At 35.6% G+C, this 20,871-nt stretch overlaps 1 protein-coding gene across 1 annotated transcript in view; it reads left to right on the top strand.

Annotated features, from left to right (window-relative positions):
- Window positions 1-20,871, top strand: part of Atp6v1c1 (ATPase H+ transporting V1 subunit C1) — a 50,745-nt gene that overhangs the window by 10,945 nt on the left and 18,929 nt on the right. The window contains exons 2-5 of the mRNA XM_026383079.2: window positions 6,943-7,113; window positions 8,468-8,535; window positions 17,376-17,461; window positions 19,221-19,315. Of these exons, the coding sequence (XP_026238864.1) occupies window positions 6,982-7,113; window positions 8,468-8,535; window positions 17,376-17,461; window positions 19,221-19,315 (381 nt within the window). The 5' untranslated portion in view covers window positions 6,943-6,981. The remainder of the gene's footprint in view (window positions 1-6,942; window positions 7,114-8,467; window positions 8,536-17,375; window positions 17,462-19,220; window positions 19,316-20,871) is intronic.

Below are 20,871 nucleotides of genomic sequence, written 5' to 3'. Positions count from 1 at the left end.
AATTCCATGTGGACAGGCTTGGTCCCAGCTTGGCACTGTTGGCAGGTGGTAGGAAATTTAAGAGGTTGCCAGGGGTACACACCTGTAATCCCAATGGCTTGGGAGGCTGAGGTTCAGAGCCAGTCTCAGCAAACTCGAGGTGTTAAGCAACTCAGACCCTGTCTCTAGATAAAATACAAAATAGGGCTGGGGATGTGGCTCAGTGGTCAAGTGCCCTGACTTCAATCCCCAGTAACCCTTGCTGCCCACCCCCCTCCCCCCAAAAAAAAAAGAAAATTTAAGAGATGATGCCTTGTTGGGAGGCTTTTAGCTCGTGGGGTATCTGTGAAAAATTATGCCCCTTTCATACCTTTTCTTTCTTTTTCTATGCAGCCACAGGTGAGTGCTTTTGCTCTACCACATGCTTCCGCCATGATGCATTGCATCACCATAGCCTTGAAAGTAACTTGGCTAACCAGTGATCAGAGACTGGCACCTCCAAAACTGAGCCAAAATAAACCTTTTGTTTTTCTAAGTTGATTATCTCAGGTGTTTGTTTGTTTGTTTTATAGTACTGGGGATTGAAACCCAGAGCCTTGTGCCTGTTAGGCAAGTGCTCTACAACTGAGTTGTAATCCCAGCCCACAGGTATTTGTTGTAATGGCATAAAGCCTACTAATACCATGTATGTATATCACAAAGAAAGTATCAGTATACAATTTCTACAACTCAGTATTAAGTCATCTTATTATTATTATTTTTTTAATTGGGCAAAAGACTTGAAAAGAGACTTCTCAAATGAAGATCCACAAATGGCTAATATCATAGAAAGGTGCTGAACTTAATTATTATGAAAATGCAAGGTGTCCCTGCAGCCCTGGAATGGCTAAAAATGAAAAGACTGAGAACCCTCAGTACGAGTGAGCATGTGGAACAACTAGAGCTTGCATACCTTGCTAATAGGAATATAAAATGTTAGAATTTCTACTTAGAAATTCTGTTCCTAGAATTTTACCCAGGAGAAATGGAAACACATCTTTACAAAAAAACTTTGTAGAGGAATGTTCATAGTGCCTTTGTTCCTTTTTTTTTTTTTTTTTTTTTGGCACTGAGGATTAAACTCAGGGGCACTCAACCACTGAGCCACACACCCCCAGCCCTTTTTCATATTTTATTTAGAGACAGAGTCTTGCTAAGTTTTTAGGGTCTTGCTAAATTGCTGAGACTGGCTTTGAATTTGGTGATCTTCCTGCCTCAGCTTCCCAAGCCACTGGGATTACAGGTGTGTGCCACCATGACTGGCAGTGCCTTTGTTCAAATTAGTAACAATTCAGATGTCCATCAGTAGCTGAACAGATAAATTGTAGTATATTTATGCAGTGCTGTTCTAAGCAATAAAACTTAATGAAGTACTGATATACACAACATGGACAAATATCAAGGACATGCTCAGCAGAAGCAGCTAGATAGAAAAAAATACATGATGTATGCTTCCATTAACAATGAAATTTTAGATCATATAAAACTAATCTGTGGTGACATAAAGCAGATCAGCATTTGTCCAGAGCTGGCAGTTGCGCAGGGATTGATGGGACTAGATGTGAGGGAAGGTTTTGCGATGATAGAAATGATAGACTTTTTTTTTTTCTTCAATACTGGGGATTGAACCCAGGGTCTCAGTTTAGCAGTGGTTACACAGATCTATATGTATGCCAAAAACTAATTGAACTCTTGGATATATGATTGTATATAGATTATATTTAAATAAAGTCGATTTAAGAAATAAATTGGGAAGTGAAAGGAGCCCACCAAATGAGTTAAGTAATTTATGTTATTTAAGTCTCACATTATTTGTTTATCCAAGAATATTCAACAAAGACATTTTGAGACTTTATCATGCCAGCTTCTATGCCATATATTGAGAGAATACCATGGTGAGCAAAAACTACCATGATTTCTACTTTATTTAGAAGGCAGATATTAGTAAAAAGTGTTCTATAGAGAATGTGCTATAAGAATATGTAATATCACCCTTAGCATGTAATATATAGTCTCATCTAGTATATAACATGCTACATAATATATATCATCTGAGGTATTTTCTGTGCCTTGGTTTCTTTGTAATTACTATCCCTCTCATGGGGTTGTTTTAATAAGTTAATGAATTAATATATGGGAAGTACTTTGGTGAAGTAGACAGGAAGCATCTGATCAGTATTGGTTGCTGCCTTTAGAATATTTGACGATCTTAATTGTCTGGTATTGCAGAGGTACACCTAGGCTAGCTCAGGGAACACTGGATTAGGACCAGGGTTGGGATGATGAGCTAGCTAGAAGTGTTAGGTGCTTTTGAGACATCAGAGTGGAAAGGTAGTCAGTGACTGATATTGTTGGGGTACAGTTCTTTTTGTTGCAGGAGAGCCCAGGCTGACAATATAGTTTGGGAGTGTCCAGCCTTTAGCCTGGAATTGCCTAGGGTGTAGAGAAAACCAACAGGAGAGAAACACATTTACACATTTGCACAAGGGAGGAATGTAGACTTGAGTCTGAGTCTTAAGAACCCCAACCTTTAGTCAGTGTGCCTATTTGATAATTTTTTCTTCTGTTTAGCATATGATGTATCTGCATTTATGTTTGATTTCAAAAATACAAGATGAAGCAAAAGGAAATAGTTAGCAATAAAAACAAGTAATTTGGCTGGGCATGGTGGTGTGTGCCTGTAATCACAGTGGCTCAGGAGACTGAGGCAGGAGGATTGTGAGTTCAAAGCCAGCCTAGCAAAAGTGAGGTGCCAAACTTGCTATCTCTAAATAAAATATAAAAAAAGGGCTGGGGATGTGGCTCAGTGGTTGAGTGCCTCTGAGTTCAATCCCTGGTACCAAAACAAAATCAAACAAACAAACTCCCCCGCAAAACCAAGTCATTTGAAGCAGTGGAGGTGTTCAGGTTCTTGTTGAGTTCCTAACCATTGGCCACTTATTTTGACTCTTTCCTCACATCTGAGAGAAAAAGGGAAATGTGTTTAGCAACATGGATTTTATTTTCTCAGCCTCCCTACTCCCCAAATAGTACAGTGTATTCCCAAATAGTAAAATGTATCCCGAAATAGTAAATTATATCTACATTTTATTTTCAACTAAGTTAAATTATTCTTAAATTTCAAGAATTTTTTAAAAAATGTGACTCATATAAGTTTAACTGTGGACATTGTGTGAGGCTCTGGGTTCTATCCTCAGCACCAAAAAAAAAAAAAAAAAAAAAAAAGCTTGGGGTGGGGGATAATGTGATAAGTGCATGATAGTGGCATTCATAACGTATAAATAAACAGGATATTTCCCTCCTGGGACACTGGGGAGAGCCCGAGAACGAGAATGTGTTAGGGACATAGTTAATACAGTTACCTCAAAAGATCTAGGTCATCATTTTATTCATTCCTTCCAACAGTTGTGTAAAGAGGTTTGTGGAATTTCCATTTTGCACATGAGAGGACTTACAAGGGGTTAGAGTAAGGGTTTTAACTCTTGTGAGACTCCAAAGTTTTTGTGTTCTTCTATGATCTGACAGGTTAGGTCCCTTGAATCTCTAATTTTTTTTTTTAATCTTTTTGTGTGGAGTAACCATTGTTCCTTTTAGGAGGTAGGATAGTTTTGGATACCAGGTTCTGGACTATTTTAGAAATTTAGAAATTGTGGGTGAAAATAGAAGAGTCAGACACTTTTATGTAGCAGAATCCATTAGACTTCCAGGGTACTCTGAACTTGGAACTGAACAGGGTGAAGGGGTTCTAGGTTGCTTGTGGATCTCTCTTCAAATGGAAGATCTCAGGCATATGTGACTGCAGAGCATTCTTCTTTCTTAACCTGACTCAGTAAAGAGAACATGGCCTTTATAGTCAAACACAACTTGGATTTGAATCCCATCTGCCAGTTGTGTGGCCTTAGATAAATTACTAATCTCTGAGTGTCTCATAGGGTGATTGTAGGAATTAACTAAGGTAATGCATGAGAAATGTGTAACACAGTACCAAACATAAAGGGCATATTTATTTATTTATTTATTTGTAGTATGGTGGTACTCAGAATTGAACCCAGGTGTGAACTACCATTGATCTACATCCCCAGCTCTCTTTTTACTTTTTATTTTGAGACAGGGTTTCACTAGGTTGCTGAGGTTGACCTTGAAATTTGCCATCTTCCTGCTTCAGCCTCCCAAGTTCTTGGGGCTATAGGATTCACCGCTGCATCCATCTTATTACAGTCTTTGAAACAGGTGCAGTTTAAATAATAAAACACTGCTGTCAGGGAGAATTGCAACACGTGACTTCATTACCTGTCATTTATTGGGGAGGTATAAAAATGTATTTCAACAGAGCTAGTTGTATAAAGTAAATACAGTAAAAGCTCAGTTTTCCAAAAACCATAGTCACTTTGAAGATCTGGATTACTAACAGAAATTTAAAGATGCCATTGGATTCTCTTGATAAACTGAGGAATTTAAAATACTGTGATTGGTGTTGAGCTAAATAGCTAGATTTGGTTAAGTGCAAAAGTATTAGATAAAGGAAACCAGAGATAGGGAAATAGCTAAGGCCAAAGTAGTCAAAGGAAAGTGAAAAGGGTACCAGTAGTTGGAGCAGTTTTGGTGAGGTGACCTAAATGTGGTGGAGCACAGAAACCAGATGACAGGAAGGCAGCAGATAGGTCCACAGCATTTCATCAGGAATTAATTATAAAAGGCAACTTCCTGCATAGGTTTTGGAGTTAGTATAGGTATAGTCTAAGCTCCTATCCTTTAACATTGTTAAATATATGCAACATTATTAAATATATGGACCCTAAAGGAGGATTAACTTGATAGATTATTCTGTTCTCTGAATATGCCACTTGATAGTTCACTAACATTTTATAGTTTATAAATTTTACTAAGCAGTGTTATATTTTAACTCATAAATTAATTACATTCTTATAACAGTTTGAGATTTTAAAAAAATATTTCATATACAGAAAAATTCAAATATTGCAAAGTAGCAGACATCCACACATCTACTACTTAGATTTAATAGCTATTAACATTTTGCCATGTTTGCCCCAGATTGATTGATCATCCATTCATCCAGGAGGAGGTAGGGATGGATCCTTCCTTCCCTCCCTGAACTCAGGGTCTTGGGCATGTTAGGCAAATGTTCTACCACTGAGCTACATCCACAATTAAATCTTTTTCTTAAATAAAATCCTGAATTCCTGAAATTACAGGTGAGTGTCACTGCACGTGGCTTAAGTTTACTTTAATGATACCATACATAATAAGTAGACAGATTTACTTTCATTAAAGTGGGCTACTGAGATTATAAAAGTTAATTACGATTAACTATATTTTGAAGAAAATTATAAAGTCCTTTCCCATTCATTATCTGATTTTGTTCTTAGGACAGCTATATATTCAATTTACAGACATGGAGTCCAGTTTCAGGAGAGGTTAAATGAGCAGTAGTGGTAGAGACCTTATGATGGTTCTCCTGAAGGCAATTAGATTGGAAAATGATACTGTAATGTTTTCATTTTTATGAGTTATTTTATGTTGTATTTTTTATCTACTTAGATTCTGAGTAGAGTTATATTTTACCCACTCCCTCCTGTGTGTATTTGGGGAGGGGAGGAAGAGGAAGGAAAAAAGATTATAGAAGAGGGTTGGATGTATTTTAATGGGAGTCTTTGGCAAGAAGGATCCACAGCTGCTTCTGTAACTCAGCTTCAGTAGTGTTTTTACTCCTTCCCACAACCTTGTACTTGAACAAAACCAGGTAGGTTAGCAAGACACTTTTTTTTTTTCTTCAAATGTTTGATGGTAACTAAGAATATATTGGAGATTTGAGGAGATTCCTCTAGGTTGAATATGGATAATCATCAATTTGACTACTTTGTAGGATTTTCTAAATTAGTGTGGCAAATTTATTTGGTCACTACTATTCAAGTACACTGATTCAATTAAGTCTTTCTTGGGTTGATTATGCATAGTTTTAATTTTTTTTCATTTTGTTTATATGTGTTAAATTTAAGGGAAATCTATAAATTTGTGACCCTTGGATTTGGTTGAATGAAAACTTCTGACTGGTATGTTGGGTAGTCTCACTTCTTGAATAATTTCTATTTAGGATGTTATATAATGTTGAAAACATTAAGTAATTCATATATTAGGTCTTTTTGCCCTTTGGTTCTGGGGATTGAACCTAGGTCCTCATACATGCTAGGTAAGCACTCTGTTATTGAGTCATATCCCCAGCCCCTATATTAGATCTTTATCATCTTTTTTTTTTTAGTGTCACAAATAAATCACAGATATATTTACTTCCAGATAAGTAAATATGCTTGATGCTTGATATCATATGCCAGTGTTAGATTACTTTTGAAACAGGTTTGTGCTAGCTTTTTGTCACTGTGACAAAATATTTGGAAGAATCAATTTAAAGGGAAGAAAGGTTTATTTTGGCTCATGGTTTCAGAAGTTCCAGTCTGTGGACACATGGCCCCATTGCTTTGGACTGCAGTGGCGCAATACATAATGGAAGGAACACATGGCAAAGTAGGACTGATTAGCTCATAGCCGTGGGAAGCAAAAAGGGAGAAGCTAGGCATAGTGGCGCATGCCTATAGTCCCATCTACTTGGGAGACTGAGGTGGGAGAATTGCTTGAATCCTGGAGTTTGAGGCTAGCCTGGGCCACATAATAAGACACCAGTTTAAAGAGTGAGGGAGGGAGGGAATGGCTAGAGTTCTATGTCTACCAGTGACATAACTTTCTCCATTTAGGCCCAGTAGCACCATGGGCTGTGGACCAAGTCTTTAACACATGGGTTTATGGAGTACATTGTAGATATAACTTTATCATTTATCCTGTGACTGAAACATTTTAGAAATGAATGATATTAAATATACTTTTGTGTGTTTGCTTTGTTTTACATTATAGCTTCTTTATTGATTTCCAAAGAAGTTCCTGGTAATAAACATGACTGAATTCTGGCTTATATCTGCTCCTGGGGAGAAAACCTGTCAGCAAACATGGGAGAAACTCCATGCAGCGACTTCGAAGAACAATAACCTTGCTATTTCTTCCAAGTTCAACATTCCTGACTTAAAGGTAAAGCTGCACTGTGTAAGAGTATAATCAGGAGTGTAATCAAAGTGTTTGGAATCAGGAGGGGCCAATTCTTTCTTTTGGTAGAAATGAGATACCCAGTTCCTTCAGTAGAAAACCCTCTCATCTCTAGTTAAATCTAGTTTCGTTTCTTTGAGATGTTGTAACTACCCAAACTAAATAACATTTTTTTTCTTCCTAGACTTTTTTTGTGCTTTTTGAAATATGATTTTCAGAGTTGAAAATCTTAGTAATATATATGTATATATATGTATATATATAATTTTTTAAATAGTTGTAGATGGACAGAATGCCTTTATTTTGTTTGTTTATTTATATGTAGTGTGAAGGATTGAACCCACTGCCTCACACTTGTTAGGCAAGAGCTCTGCCATTGAGCTATAGCCCAAGCCCAGACTTAATTTTTCTGTTAATTGATACTCTGCTAACACAGTAAATGTCTTACTATAGCACCTACTTAATCATATTTGCCAAATCTAACTTCATTATTTAATCCATTTAATCTATTTACAATTCTATTCTGATCTGATCTACTGATGCTAGAGCAGTAATCTAGCAGCTTCAGTGTGAAACAGGCTGCCAGTAATCAGTTGATGAAGCTACTAGTAATTGGTTTAATGAACTTTTGTTAAGAATGGTGATATTTACATTTTGCTAGTTAACTAAGGTGGTCATATACAGTATTCATTTAAGACTTACTGAGGGCTGGGGATGTGGCTCAAGCGGTAGCGCACTCGCCTGGCATGCGTGCGGCCCGGGTTCGATACTCAGCACCACATACAAACAAAGATGCTGTGTCCGCCGAAAAGTAAAAAATAAATGTTAAAAATTCTTTCTCTCCCCTCTCTCTCTCTCTCTCAAAAATGTTAAAAAAAAAGACTTACTGAACATATTCAGCTTTTGATATTTTTTTTTGGAGTTTGGATTCCATTTGGACAGGATGTTTCTTCCAAAATAGAATCTTTTGCATGCAGTTTTGCATAGAGATTCAATTATACATCCTCAGATGCACATCCATGGACCTCCTGCTAAGGGTCCTTGTTGTAGAGCAGGACTTCAAATGACCAACTGTCACTGGACAGTACAAATATAGGCATACCTTGAAAAGTTTTCACATCCCAGATGGTGCTTGTACCCATGAATCAGAGGATTCGTTGTATGTATAAATAGATTTGAAATGTCTGACAAATATCTTTTTAGTACACTTGCATGTTATAAAATAAAACATGAAGAATTTAAGATTTGTGGGCCCTTTAAATCAAGATATTGTATAATTTTGTAAAAAGGGTGGGTAGGGATGAAAGCTAAATAATAAAATGCCATCTTTCCCTTCCAGGTTGGCACACTGGATGTCTTGGTTGGCTTGTCAGATGAACTGGCTAAACTGGATGCATTTGTAGAAGGGTAATGTACATATATGCACGGGGTAGTGCAAAATGAGAGACATTATTATCATGCTACCTGGACACTGGATTTTTTATCACATATATACTCTGTTTATAGGAATAGTTTTAGAAAATAATGACTTTTTTTTCTTTATAAAGCAATTTTGTGAAGGTACAGTTTATGTTCAAGAAAATATACCGGTTTGAAGTATGAAAATAATATTCTTTTTAATATCTTTATTGAGATAATTTACATGTCATATAGTTTACCTGTTTAAAGTGTACACTTCAGTTATGTTAAATACAGTCACAGAGATGTGTTACCATTATCACAGTTTTAAAACATTTTTATCGCTCTCCCTCCTTCAATTAAAACATCCTGTTCCCATCAGTAGTCACTCTCTGTGCCCCACTATCCACTGATCTACTGTCTGATATTATAGATTTGCCTGTTCTGGACATTTCATAAAAATGGAATTTAATATATGGTCTGTTGTGATTGGTGTTTTTTTTTTTTGGTGGGGGGAGTGCTAGGGGTTGAACCTAGGGGTACTCTACCATTGAGTTATATCCCCATGGTGCTACTCCCCACCCACTCCTGCTTTTATTTTTTTGTGTGCTGAGGATTGAATCCAGGACATGCTAGGCAAGCACTCTACCATTGAGCTACATCCCCAGTACTCCTGGTCTGTTTTAAAATTTTTTTATTTTGACATAGGATCTTGTCAAAGTTGTCCAGGTTGGCCTTGAACCTGTTACCTTCCTGCCACAGCCTCCCAAGTTTGGGATTACATTATGAACCACTGCTCCTGGCTAAGACTGGCTTTTTTGTTTAGCATAATGTTTTGAAATTTTAGCCATGTTATAGCAAATATCAGGATCTCATTTCTTTTTATTATCAATTCTATTATCATCAAATAATATTATCGAATAATTGATTTGATATTAATCCACTCATCAGTTAATTGGACATTTAGTTTGTTTCTTCTTTTTGGTTTACATGAACAATATTGCTATGAACACTTGCATGCAAAGTTTTTTGTGTTCAGTGTTTTCTTTTTTTTTTTTTTTGAGAGAGAGAGTGAGTTTTTAATATTTATTTTTTTAGTTTTCGGAGGACACAACATCTTTGTATGTGGTGCTGAGGATCGAACCCGGGCCGCATGTATGCCAGGCGAGCGCGCCTCCGCTTGAACCACATCCCCAGCCCTCAGTGTTTTCATTTGTCTTAGATATGTAACTAGAAGTGGAATTTCTGTGTCACTTAGTTCTTTTTTTTATAATATTTTTTAGTTACAGATGGACACAATATCTTTATTTTGTTTATTTATTTTTTTAAATGTGGTGTTGAGGATCGAACCTATGCCTCACATGTACGAGGCAAACTGTCTGCCACTAAGCCACAACCTGAACCCTACTTGGTTCCTTTTTGAAGAACTGCCATATTGTTTTCCAAAGTGGCTACATTATTTTGTATTTTCAACATTAGTGTTTAAGGGTTGTAATTTCTCCATGTTGCTACTATCAGTCTTGATTTTATCCATCCTAGTGGGTATGAAGTAGTGTCTCATTGTATTTTTGATTTGCACTTCCCTGATGACTGATGATAAATGTTGAGTTTCTTTTCATGTGTTTATTGGCCATTTATTTTTCTTCTTTGGAAATGTCTATTTGGATCCTTTGCCCATATTTAATTGGCTTATTTTTCTTTTTATTATTGAGTTGTAAGTGTTCTTTACATATTCTAAATACAAGTCCTTTGTGAGATATGACTTGCTAATAATTTCTCCCAATCTGTGTGTTGTCTTCATTCTCTTTTTCTTTCTTTTCTCCTCCTCTGCCTTCCCCTCTTGTCTTCCTGCTTCTTCCTCTTCTTCCCCTTCTCCCCCTCTCCCTCCCCTTGTTCCCCTCTATGGAGATTGAACACAGTGATGCTCTACCACTGAGCCACATCCCTAGTCCTTTCTGTTTTTTATTTTGAGACAGGGTCTCAATAAGTTGCTTAGGGCCTTATTAAGTTGATGAGGCTTGTCTGGAACTTGTGATCTTCCTAACTCAGTCTCCTGAGTCTCTGATATTACAAGTGTGCACCAGCCCCTTTTTATTTTTTATTTAAAGACAGGGTCTTGCTAAGTTGCCCAGGTTGACCTCAAACTTTTGACCCTCCTGCCTTAGCTTCCTGAGTGGCTGAGATTACAGGTGCACACCACTGCACCTACCTTGTCTTTACTTTGTTGATTTTTGTTCTAGAAAGCACAAGAATTTTTAATTTTGATGAAGTCCAATTTATCTACTTTCGTTACTTGTGTTTTTGGTGTCATATCTAGAAAACAGTCACAGTATACATCTGTGGTTTTTTTCCTAGAGGTTTATAGTTATAGCTTTGATCCATTTTGAGTTCATTTGTATAGATGGCATGAGATAGAGCTACCTCTTCATTCTTGAGTTTGTGGACACCTAGTTGTCCAACAGTGATAGAGTGTTTGCCTAGCATGTCCTGGATTTGATACCCAACAGTGCAAGGAAAAAAAAAATTTAGGGAATAGTTTGTATCTCAGTGATAGTTGTCCAGGCACCATGTGAATTATCTTGGCATGTTTCCTGAAAATCAGTTGAACATAATAATGAGGGCTTATTTCTGGACTCTCAGTTCTGTTTTATTGATCTGTTGTTTTTATCCTTTGCCATTACTGCATTATCTTGATTATTGTGGCTTCATAGTAAGTTTTTAAATCAAAGTGTGAGTTCTCTTCTTTTCAAGATTGTTCATTCTTGGTTTCTTGCATTTTCAAATGAATTTTAGGATTGCTACATCAAGTTTCTGTGAGTCATCTGGAATTTTGAAGAGAATTGTGTTTAGTCTGTGATTCAATTTGGGGTATATTGCCATCCTAACAATGTTGTCTTTGATCCATTTTTTTGAAGATGCTGATACTTCTGTCTGCAGAATTTAGTTATAACTATTTAATATAATGCTTATTCCATAAGCCCTATATTCCCCTTACTACTTAATTTTTAGTTTCATATGCTACTTATAATACTTAAAGTGACATTAATGTACGCTTGTCAAATCTGTAAAACAATAAACATTACATGTTGACTGTTTGAAGAGCTTACAGTTAATTATAACTTCAATTATAATATAGTTTCTAGTCTAACCCTCAATTAAAATAACTTTAAAAACTGCAAAATTCCTAAAAATTTTTAGGCTTAATGAAATAGAACACACCCTCTTTGTGTATTTGTGTGAGAGAATGTGTGTATTTACCACCTATTGCCCCAATGCTTACATAGCACTTGAACCCAAACCCTCTATGGCGGGGGAGACTAGTACCCCCTAATTTAAGTATAACTTCAACTATAATGAAGTTTCTAGTGTAATTGTCAAAGCAACTTTACAAACTGCAAAAATTTTGAAGATTTTTAGGTTTAGTGAAGTAGACCATCTCCTTATATATATATTTTCTCTTACCAATTTTTCCCCAATACTTACATAGCAATCAGAGACAAAATTAATTACAACTTCATGCAACTGTATTTATTCTGATAGTTAATGTAGCTAATTCATTAAAGTAAAGCATGAAGACATTTAGATGAGTATTTTAACATAAAATTTTAGTCCCGGCCTTTTAATTAATTTATATAGAATTATACATGCAGTGTCCTCACCCCAGTGAGAATGCTGTCTATATCAAAAAGAGAAAAGGAGCAAGTTTCAAGTCAACTATCGTAGTAGCTCATAACACCTTACTGAACCACATCTACGTGGGATATAGTAGTGATTAAAATTAAGCAATATGGGGCCAGGGTTGTAGCTCAGTAGTGGAGTGCTTGCCTAGCATGTGTGAGGCACTGGGTTTGATCCCTGGCACCACATAAAAATAAACAAATAAAATAAAGGTATTGTGTTCATCTACAATTAAAAAAGTATTTTTTAAAAATTAAGCAATATGAACAAAAGTTCAACAGTCATACTATAATAGGGTAATAAATTTTGTGCCAGCTATTGCAGTCATACAGTTAACCCAAATTAATACAATTTGGCATAAAATGTGTTTTAAATGTATTACAATAAGGTTAAGTCATAACTAAGCTATGAAAAACTTTATTTAAAATAAAACTCTGAGTAACCTTAACACAATAGCTAAGACACAAACTTTATGAGATATGACTTGTAAATAATTTCTCCCAATCTGTGAGTTGTCTTCATTTCTTTTTCTTTCTTTTCTTCTCCTCTTTCTTCCTCCTTCCCCTCTTTCTCTTCCTATTTTTCCCCTTCTTTCCCTCCCCTTCCTCATCTGTACTGCAGATTAAACATAGTGATGCTCCACTACTAAGCCATATCCCTAGCCCTTTTTATTTTTATTTTTTGTGGTGCAGGGGATTGAACCCAGGGCCTTGTGCATGCAAGGCAAGCACTCTACCAACTGAGCTATGTCCCCAGCCCCCCTTTTTATTTTTACTCTTTTGTTTTTTGGTATTAAGGATTGAACCCAGGGATGCCTCAGTATGCTTAGCCATAAACATAAGTACTTAAATAGCAAAACTGTAGCCTAAAACTCAAAGGACTTTACATCTCTCTAGAGGAACCTGTTCTATAACTGATAAACCCAGACTCATCCCAGCACTTTTTGCAGTATTAGCCTATGTACTGCCATCTTCAGTAAACCCTAGTATGGTCTTATTGTAAACACAAATATATATAAAAACATTAAGTCAAGATGTAGATTATAAGGTGGAAAGAAATGGGCTACATTTTCTATTTTAGAACATCTCAAAATAGCTCTTATGAAATTCAAGAATCAAAGGCAGATTTAGTAGTAAGTTAAGAATAGAGAGCCTAACTAAATAGGGATATAAAGCTCATGCATACCATCTGTCACCCTCCTGAAATATTATAAACTAAAAAATATAATTTTATTAACACATAAGAAGACATAAGTTGTAACAAGGTAAATGTACTGGAGAATATGTTTGGAATAACCAAAATATAGCTTAATATAAAGTACCCAGCCTACACCTAAAAGATTTCACATAATTTGAACATTTTGAACTAATCTTAGCTCACCAACCTTACCAACTCCAATACTATTAACAAAACATTTATACCCAATAAAAATTTAGGTGATAGAAATTACTGGAGCTATGGAGACAATACCATAAGGGAAAGATAAAAGATACAAAAGCACAAAATAGCAGAGACTGTTACCTTTTACATAATTACTAACCAGAACTTCACAGAAAGTACTTAAACTAAGAACTCTGAAACCAAATTCATCTATGTAATGAAATTGTGGGTGGCTTATGAGTGGAAGTTTCCTAAACTTAAAGTTTTGTCACTTGAAATTCAGTTTCACTGTATTTTAGCTGAAGATGGGCATGGGTATAACTTTCTGCATTTTGATTAATTGGTGGAATCTAAAATTCCTTTGACTCTGGAATGCAGATTGTTTAAATATATATGGACTTAGTTAAATGCTGTAATTTGTAAAATTCAGAATTTTGGAGAATCATTTGCTTGAATTTTTAAGGGAATAGGCTTGAATAGAAGGAGCATTTCCTAGAACCCTGTGTAGACAGTTTTCTCATTTATGCCGTCAGTTTGTTTCTGAATTAATTTGAACCATCCTAAAGCAACTGCTCTGGCCGTAGAGTCTAACATCAGGGTTGCAGAGATAATCTTTTAACCTAACCTAAGGAAGTAAACAGACTTCATGTTGAAGAGATGGTCCTGAATATTGAAGGCAAGAAAGCCCCGTAGGAGAGAGTTTTATAGTAGGTTAGTCAAGAGATATTAGAAGCCTCAAATGTGGCCAAGTATTTGGTTATAAATGGAAAAGAGAAGATAAAAAGTAGTAGATTACATTACATTTAGGATTTTAATTCCATATATCCATACAGAGTAAATAATTATTATGAATTATTTACTAGTAAGTGAAAATACTTATTAAAGAAATTACTCAGAGGACAAACTGATGGAAAAAATAGTCTCTTGATTTCTGGATTATAGGGTTTTTTTGTTTTTGTTTTATTTGTTTTGTTTTTATGCTGGGAGTGGAATCCAGGACCTTGAGCATGCTAAGCACACACTCCACCACTGGCTACACTCCTAGCTCAATTATAGGTATTTAATTAAAAAAGAGCTTAAGGAGACTTATTTTTAGTTGTAATCCCTGAGAGGCTACTGGCTTCCTGAGGTCCCCTCTACCTCATTCATTACAGTTTCAGGTCATGACAACCAGAGAGACTGAGAAACGAAGTTCCTGGGAATACAATTATTAACATTATATATGGAACTTTATTAATGACCTTGATGACTTTTTAAAAAATTGGTTCTGAGGACTGAACCTTGCTCTACACTAAGCTACATTCCCAGCCCTTTTTATTTTGTATTTTGAGGCAAAGTCTCACTAAATTATGGAGGCTGGCCTTGAATTTGAGATACTCCTGCGTCAGCCTCCTGAGTTGCTGAAATTATGGGCATCTGTCATCACACCTGGCTGACCTTGATGGCTTATATAGGTCTTGTCAATGAAATCCTGAATACAGTTTAAAGTTTGCCAAGAGCTTTTAGAGAAGGGATCTGAAAAAGTTGATTTGAGGCAAATGTACTAAGCTTGGCCAATAGAATTGAAAGTTACCTACACTATTTGTTAGCTCTTCTTTTTTGTGCTGCTCTGCAAACACCATCTTTTTTTAGTCTACCTGAAAGATACGAGAAGCATAAAGATCCTGTGGTGGTGGTGTTAGTCCTTGGTGGCCAACTGATAGATGGTAGCTCAATGACCCTAATGATTCAGCTTTTTTAGAATCAAAACATGGTGATATGTTGATATCGTGGTTTATGCTTTCTCAGTAATCATTAGTTTTTTTGTTTTTGTCTTTTTTTTTTTTTAGGTGACTGCATGCATTGGCATAGGTACTCTCGTAAAGATGCATAGGGAGATCATGGAGACAGCCAAGTTCATATACAAACCCCACATTCAGCATATTGAATAGTTAAGGCTTGCTTTATTGTTTCTGAAATTGTTTTACTTTCTTAAGTTTGAAGATCACGTACTATAGGATTGTCATTCAAGTTTAGTCCTTTTGTCATATTTTCCTGGCCTTTCATGTTTATAATGTTTATACCATTACAAATTTTCCAGTTTCCTCTCCCAGCAATTGAGCCACCAGGACTTCAGTGTGTGTCCTAAGACTTTATTTTTTTTCTTTTTAAAAATATTATTTTAGTTGTGGGGGACCTTTATTTTATTTATTTATTTATTTATTTATTTATTTATTTTAAATTCACCTTTTTTTTGAGAGAGAGAGAGAGAGAGAGAATTTTAATGTTTATTTTTTAGTTTTCGGTAGACACAACATCTTTGTTTGTATGTGGTACTGAGGATCGAACCCGGGCCGCACGCATGCCAGGCGAGTGCGCTACCGCTTGAGCCACATCCCTAGCCCTATTTATTTATTTATTTATTTATTTATGGGGCTAAGAATCAAACCCAGTGTCTCACACATGCTAAGCAAGCGCTCTACTACTGAGCACAACCCCAGCCCCTCCCCTGAAGACCTGTTTTGATCATGCTGTATCCCTGTCTAGAGTGTGCACTGAGGAGAGCTAGCTGCACTCTTGCCCTCCCACGTCCTAGCATAAGCCCCCTTACTCAGCATGCCGCTCTTGTGAGACTTAGCTTAACCATTCTCTGAATCCCATGCTTTTCACATATTCTTGTCTTGATGCAGATAATACCTAGTGGAAATGATGTAGTTTCTTCCCATGCAGCCATCCATTCAGAATCCTTCCTATCCTTCTTTGCCCATATCCTGAACTGCTGTTTTCTTGATTATAGTAGCTGGAACTGATCTCCCTTTTTTTATGCTTCTCTGTTTGTAATCTCAGCTGGCACTTAACTCAAATTGTTTGTCATTTATATATCTTTATATCTCTCCAGATAGATTTTAAACACTGCTAAAGTAGTGATTTTGTAATTTTCAATTCAGTCAGGACCTAGAAGACCCCTGGGAAAGGGGAAAAGAACCCCAAGAGTCAAGAGACCATCTAGAAACATGGGTCTTGTGACTTTGGATAAATCACTTATTTTTTTTTTCTTTTTTTTAAAAGAGAGAGAGAGAGTGTGTTTTAATATTTATTTTTTAGTTATCGGCGGACATTACATCTTTATTTGTATGTGATGTTGAGGATCGAACCCAGACCGCATGCATGCCAGGCAAGCGCGCTACCGCTTGAGCCACATCCCCAGCCCCTCACTTATTTTCTTTATTCTTGTCTTACTTATAAGAGATTGACAAGATCAAATCTAAGTGCCTTTGTGATGTTGGCAGTATGGTTTCTTCTGTTGCATAACTACTTGCAAATAGTAGTTGCTCCAAATAAATAAATGCAGGACCCCAGCCTTCTTCACAAAATTGTTGACTGTATATCCCTTTCCTTCTAAGTGAAAGCGCAGTGTCTGGCTCATAGTAGATTGGCGGTATGTACCTTTTTTGTTCTTGGCCCTTGTCCATTGTTAATTTTCTCAGCAAATAATATATGGCTATTCACGGACTATTTTTCTCTAGTTTCCCCCTATTTCCTTTCCAGGTTAATAAATACATTGCTTATAGTCTCCTTAAAACCCTACAGCTATTTAATATTTGCACTTAACAAAATCTTGATGTGTTTTATTGTTAAAATGTTACATATAAAATAGAACCATTTGTTCTCTATTATATAGATGTATATAATGGGAAAAATATACATATATATGGTTAAATTCATGTCTTTTTGTAATATAGTCATTGTATAGCTTGGAATATAGGTATTTTTCCTGAAAATGGTGGTGCTGTTTTTTTTTCATTCCCCAGGGTGGTTAAGAAAGTGGCTCAGTACATGGCTGACGTATTGGAGGATAGTAAAGATAAAGTTCAGGAGAATCTTTTGGCTAATGGAGGTAAGTTAATGTTTCATGATTCTATAATTATTAACTTATGTAAAATGAATGATTGAGCTAAAAAAAAGGATGTAAAAAACAATCTATATATGTTAAATACAACAGAAAGCCATTAAATACAGTTGTTACTACTAAATTTGGTGATATTGTCAGTTATATCCTATTCCCTGAACTATAACCTATGATATGAGGTTGAGTTTTCTGCAAAAGCAGTATTACAAAATTGTACCTTAACTATTCTGGAATTTGTTTGCTAACTTATGTTTATATCTCCACATTACATTTCTCAGCATTGTTCTCTAGCTACCTGCTCTCTTTTGTAGCTTTTTATATTTAATAGCGTCTAACTGCTCAAGCCCTAGAATAGAAATTATTAATTTTTAAAAAGACTTTTTAAAGGTGGACACAATATCTTTATTTATTTTATTGATTTTTATGTGGTGCTGAGGATCAAACCCAGCACCTCACATGTGGGAGGCAAGCACTCTACCACTGAGCTATAACCCCAGCCCTGAAATTACTAATTTGATTGCAGAGCAATGTCTCTTCCTCTCAAATTTGAGTATGACTTTTCTTGGTACCCATAAAATAGTCTATGGGTGTCTCTATAGCTACAAGCTAATATTTACAGAGCTTGCGCTGTATAATAATGGTTTTATACAGACAGCTTTGACCTCTTTGTTGATATTTTTACTTGGATTCATTGTTTTCTTATGAACTTTAGCATTTGTTTCATTTTAAATTAGGTCTATCTTTAGATGTTATTATAGTAGGAAATAACCCTTTTCATTCTATACTGTATTGCCCTCAGTGACAGAACACTGGTTTTTAAATCCAGTGTTCTTGTAGTCTTATTTATTCTTACAAGTAATAGATGCTCAATAAATATTCAATCAATTACAATATAGTAATTTATTCTTGCTTGTTATAGTAATTATCCTGATCCAATTGCTTGCTATTTCTGTTAACTTTTTAGAACAAAATAGAAGGTATATGTGTTGACTTGTGACACCTTCATTGCTCTTCAGTATGTGGCATGGCAGTTGACAATTTGGTTGTCAGCTGCATCTGAGATTGCTTTTGGAAATACCTGCTATTGCCTCCTTGGTATTATGTAAAGAGCAATTGAGGAGAGAGATATTTGATATGAATTATTTTTGGCAGTTAGCTTTGTCATACTTGACATTTGTTTTTCCTAGCCTTGATCCTCTTGGACTTGAGGGGCGAAGTTATTTTGATTACTAATGCAGCAGTTGTTGAATATCTGTTTTTTTCAGTTCTTCATTTGAAAATGAAAGGCTTCATGTTTCAAAGATTGTTGGTATGTAGACTTAGAAACAGTCATCACATGGCTTTAACAGATAAGCTTATTTTCAATTTGGGGAAATTGTCAAAGAAAGAACCCTTTTGTCAAATCAGATTTATCAAGGACACAATTTGAAGTAGTATTTTAATCTTTGCCTTTCACCTTCATATGAGGCACATCATGGATATGTACATATTCCACTTACTAAATTGTCAAAATAAGAGCATCTTTATATATGTTGAATTTTGCGTAAGAAGAGTCTAGAAAGTAAATTTTGATTAATTAATGTTGCTTAATCTAATTACATGTTTATTTAATCAGGACTCTTCAGAAATGACATCTTTGCTGATGTTCTCAATGTTGATTTCAGCATTAAAGTGTATTGCTGTGTGAAAAATCCGTTAAAAAATATTGTTGCTTCTCTTTGGTAATAAATATATTCCCTTATTTCAGTTGATTTGGTTACTTATATAACAAGGTTCCAGTGGGATATGGCCAAATATCCAATCAAGCAATCCCTGAAAAATATTTCTGAAATAATTGCCAAGGTAAGATAAAAATTAGGATAGGTCGTACATACTGATTTATAGTGGCTTTTATAATTTAGTTATGATACATAGGCTTTTTAGGCTTTTGATATGCAGTTAACTTAGAGCTTGTAAATAAAAATGAAATGATCCCTATTACAGTGTGAGATGTTAAAATATATTAGATTTTTGTGATGCTGAGGATTGAACCCAGGGTCTCACACCAAAAGGCAAGGTATGTAAATTTTAAAGATGTTATAAAGTATAATGTCAGTAATGTAAGTATATGGATTATCTAAGTTGGATAGTTTACTTATTTACATAGCTACTTAAATATGGCATCAACAGGGTTTAAACGAGAAACTTTAAAATTCTATAATTATTATTTATACAAGTTTTAAGGATAATTTAGATCATGTAGAATAAGGAATTGGAATCCAGTAAAGATTTATGAGTTATCCAAATAAATGATAATTGCCACTTAGGTATGTATGTATGCAGTACTTTTTTAAACATTAAACCTTATGGGTTCTCTGACTCCTTCTGACTAATAGTATTGACCCTTTGCTCCAAAGTGCCTATGTTCATGTACCACATGATTTTTTGTACAGTTTTCAGAGAGCACATGGACACTGAAGCCCATCGATTAACTCACCAAGGGCCCCTTTTTATTGAAATGTCCTTCAGCTTGAGAGAATATGTAAAAGTCTTAGTACAGACCTTAATGAAACAAATAGACAAGGACCTGTTAATTTGCTAGCATTCTTAATGACCTGTCTGGAGGGAAAGTATGGTTTAAATTATTGGGCAGACTTCCCTTGGCTCCCAGTGACTTTAATTGTACAGTATGTTCTAGAGTTAAATGAAAATGAATTAACTATCAAAAAATTTTATCAGGCTGAAGTAATCTTTTTTAATGCAGTACTGGGAATTGAACCCAGGACCTTATACATGCTAGCTAGGCAAGTTCTCTGCCACTGAGCTTTTTTTCTGTTTTTGGTAATATTGAGACAGGGTCTTACTAAATTGCCCAGGCTGGCCTCAAACTTTGTTATGTTCCTGCCTCAATCTCCCAAATAACTAGAATTATAGGTATGCACCACCACACCCTGCTAAAGTCATTGTGTAATTTAAAGAAAGTGATTCTTTTACAGTGACTGAACCTTACTGTCTTTGGGTCCTTATCAAGGATTTAATCTGCTTCCCTATACTTTTATAGATATTGTAGAGAGGTGAAGTGAAGTGACTTAACCTAGCGCAACACATGGAACTGATTCAGAACCATTTCTTCAAATATTAACCTACTTTATGTTTTCTCCCTAAGTAGTTAATAGTTTTTTTTTTTTTAAAGAGAGAGTGAGAGAGGAGAGAGAATTTTTAATATTTATTTTTTAGTTCTCGGCGGACACAACATCTTTGTTGGTATGTGGTACTGAGGATCGAACCCGGGCCGCACGCATGCCAGGCGAGCGCGCTACCGCTTGAGCCACATCTCCAGCCCAATAGTTTTAATCCTCTTTGGAAAATCAGCTTTTGTAACATTTATAAATTCAATTACATTAATTTTATTGAGGAAA

The sequence above is a fragment of the Urocitellus parryii genome, chromosome 7, assembly GCF_045843805.1.
Source record: "Urocitellus parryii isolate mUroPar1 chromosome 7, mUroPar1.hap1, whole genome shotgun sequence".
NCBI classification, from domain to species: Eukaryota; Metazoa; Chordata; class Mammalia; order Rodentia; family Sciuridae; genus Urocitellus; species Urocitellus parryii.
Note: the sequence above shows the minus strand (reverse complement) of the source record. Positions and strands in the feature narration are given on the sequence as shown.